Here is a 2,529-nt window from a genome sequence, read left to right on the forward strand (position 1 = left end):
GAGCCGGGACAGGGAGGAGAGCACAGCATGTCTTGGTCAGTCGGCCGGGACCCCAGACGCCTCTGCCTCTGGATGGATGCTCCAGGCAGTGTCCAGAAGCTTCCAAAGCGTCCTTCTGGCTGTAGGGCTTCTTCTCCGAGGCCCAGAGAGCTGCACAGAGCAGCTGCCCGGCCTCTGGGCCTCAGGGGCACCCGCTGCGCATTTGGGGGCAGACCTGCGTGTGGGGTATCTATGCCGCTGCTTCATGAGGGGAGGTAGCCGGTTCCAGCCTAGCTGGTGTGCAGGCCAGTTTATTTTTTTTTCCAAATATATTTTTATTAAATTCAGAGAGGAAGGGAGAGAGAGATAGAAACATCAATGATGAGAGAGAATCATGGCTCGGCTGCCTCCCTCATGCCTCCCACTGGGGATCGATCGAGCCCACAACCCGGGCCTGTGCCCGGACCGGGAACCGAATCGCGACCTCCTGGTTCTTAGGTCGCCACTCAACCCCTGAGCCACGCAGGTCGGGCAGGATGGCCAGTTTAGACCCTGGCCGGTGTCTTTGCAACTGGCCGCTTTGGTCCTTGGTCAGTGTGCAATGCAGACCGGCACAGGGAAGCCCATTCTAGGTTCTCTAGGTGGGAGAGCCCCCATGTTTCCCCCGCCCCTTCCCTCTCCCCACCTTCCCGCTCCCCCCCTGCACCCCCCGCCCTCTGTGGGCCTCCCACACATCTGGGTGCACGTTCCTCATGCTACCTCTTGGGTCTCCCATTCCAGCCTTTTGCTTGACCACAGAGGGAGTTGGACACGGGGAGGGGTAATTCCTCCCCCCTCATCGGGGACGTGGGGTTTCTCTGGGAGAAGGCAGGACCCACGGGAGGCTTCCCACTGGGAAAAGTAGGAGCCACGTGGGCCAGGGCTCCCCCAGAGCGGGATGAGGGGCCTTGGAGCAGGACCAGTGACCAGAGCCTGGGGGACCCCGGACCTTCCATCCCCACCCCACATCCGTGACAGAGCCCGTGACCCCTGTCCAGGCCTTGGGCATCAGCAGACCGAGGCTGCGGGAGGGGAGCCACGGGCGGGGCCCCAGGTGACCATGCCTTCCGCTCTGTCTCCCCACAGCCCATAGGAGGCAACCACAACGTCTTCCAGGCCAGCTCCAAGCTGGCCCAGTGGCGCATGCGGGTGGAGCTGAGCATCGGCCCCAGCCTCTTCTGGGAGGCGCACGACCGGCTGGTGAAGCTGGGCGAGTGGGACTGCTCCACGCTGGACCCGTCGGTCAAGGAGAGGATCGTCGACTTGCTGCAGAAGTTCAAGTAGAGCAGCCCTCGTGCAGCGCCTGGCTGCTCAGCCCTCTCACCCTCCTTTCTGGGGACACACACCGAAAACCACTGTTTCTTGGTCCAATAAAGAACCGGAACCACCGCCACGGCTGCCGAGCCTGCGCCCTCGGGGTGGGCACAGGTCTGCTGTGGGAGTGGGTGGGAATGGGTCCTCCCAGCTCCCAAAGGAATTTAAAAATTAAAGGTTAGGGGGTGAAATATTTTCAACAATAAAGGTTTAATTTTTAAAAATCTAAAAAAATAAAATTAAAGGTTACATATGGTTAAACTGCCAATAATAATAGTTGATGATTTCAATACTCCACTATCAATAATGCAAGGAAGTAGGAGACTTGAACACCATTAATCATATATATATATGTAAATAATACTCAAGAACAGCAGAATAGCCCTAGCCAGTTTGGATCAGGAGACAGAACTTCACCCTGTGGACCTAAGGGTCCCGGGTTCGATTCCAGTCAAAGGCATGTACCTTGGTTGCAGGCTCCTCCCCGGGGCCGGGCCCTGGTCAGGGCTCGTGCAGGAGGCAACCCATCGATGTATTTCTCTCACATCGATGTTTCTCTCTGTCTTTCCCTCTCTCTAAAAATCAATGGGAAAATATATCCTTGGGTGAGGATTAAAAACTAAATAAATTTAAAACAAAAACCAAAGAACAGCAGAATAAACATTCTTTTCAAGTGCATGTGGCATATTCTCCATGATAGACCATATGTTAGGCCGTAAAATCTCCAGTTTAAGCAGATACAAATCATAACAATGCATGTTCTCTGAATGCAATGGAATAAACCAGAGAAATCTGGCTCCGGACTCCATGCCCACTAGCCCCACACTTGCAGTGGTTCTCAACCTTCCTAGAAATGCCGTGACCCTTTCATACAGTTCCTCATGTTGTGGTGACCCCCAAACATAAAATTATTTTCGTTGCTACTTCTGTTATGGGTTGACTCAGCGAGATAGACCACCAGACTCAGAATTTAAATTTAGGAACCTTTATTAAGCTGGCCAGCTGTCTGCAGTTCAAAGCAAAGGCTGAACTGCAGCCCTGACTGCAAGAGTTACAGCATATTTATTTGCAAAAACTACAAAGTTACAAAGCCTTGTTTACGCAATTTGTTCCCGACACAGTATAGCATTATCACCTTCCTATCTATGTTTTCCGGGAACAGAGAGCACAGTATATTGAGAGGAGGGACCATGAGAC

At 53.5% G+C, this 2,529-nt stretch overlaps 1 protein-coding gene across 1 annotated transcript in view; it reads left to right on the forward strand.

The window, feature by feature from the left end:
- The window catches only part of LOC102238985 (glutathione S-transferase theta-4), a 5,682-nt gene extending 4,200 nt beyond the window's left edge, over positions 1 to 1,482 (forward strand). Inside the window, exon 6 of the mRNA XM_005886289.2 lies at positions 1,105 to 1,482. Within this exon, the coding sequence (XP_005886351.1) occupies positions 1,105 to 1,302 (198 nt within the window). The 3' untranslated portion in view covers positions 1,303 to 1,482. The remainder of the gene's footprint in view (positions 1 to 1,104) is intronic.
- The last annotated feature ends 1,047 nt before the right edge of the window (positions 1,483 to 2,529 follow it).

Source organism: Myotis brandtii, unplaced genomic scaffold, assembly GCF_000412655.1.
Source record: "Myotis brandtii unplaced genomic scaffold, ASM41265v1 scaffold97, whole genome shotgun sequence".
Classification (NCBI taxonomy): Eukaryota; Metazoa; Chordata; class Mammalia; order Chiroptera; family Vespertilionidae; genus Myotis; species Myotis brandtii.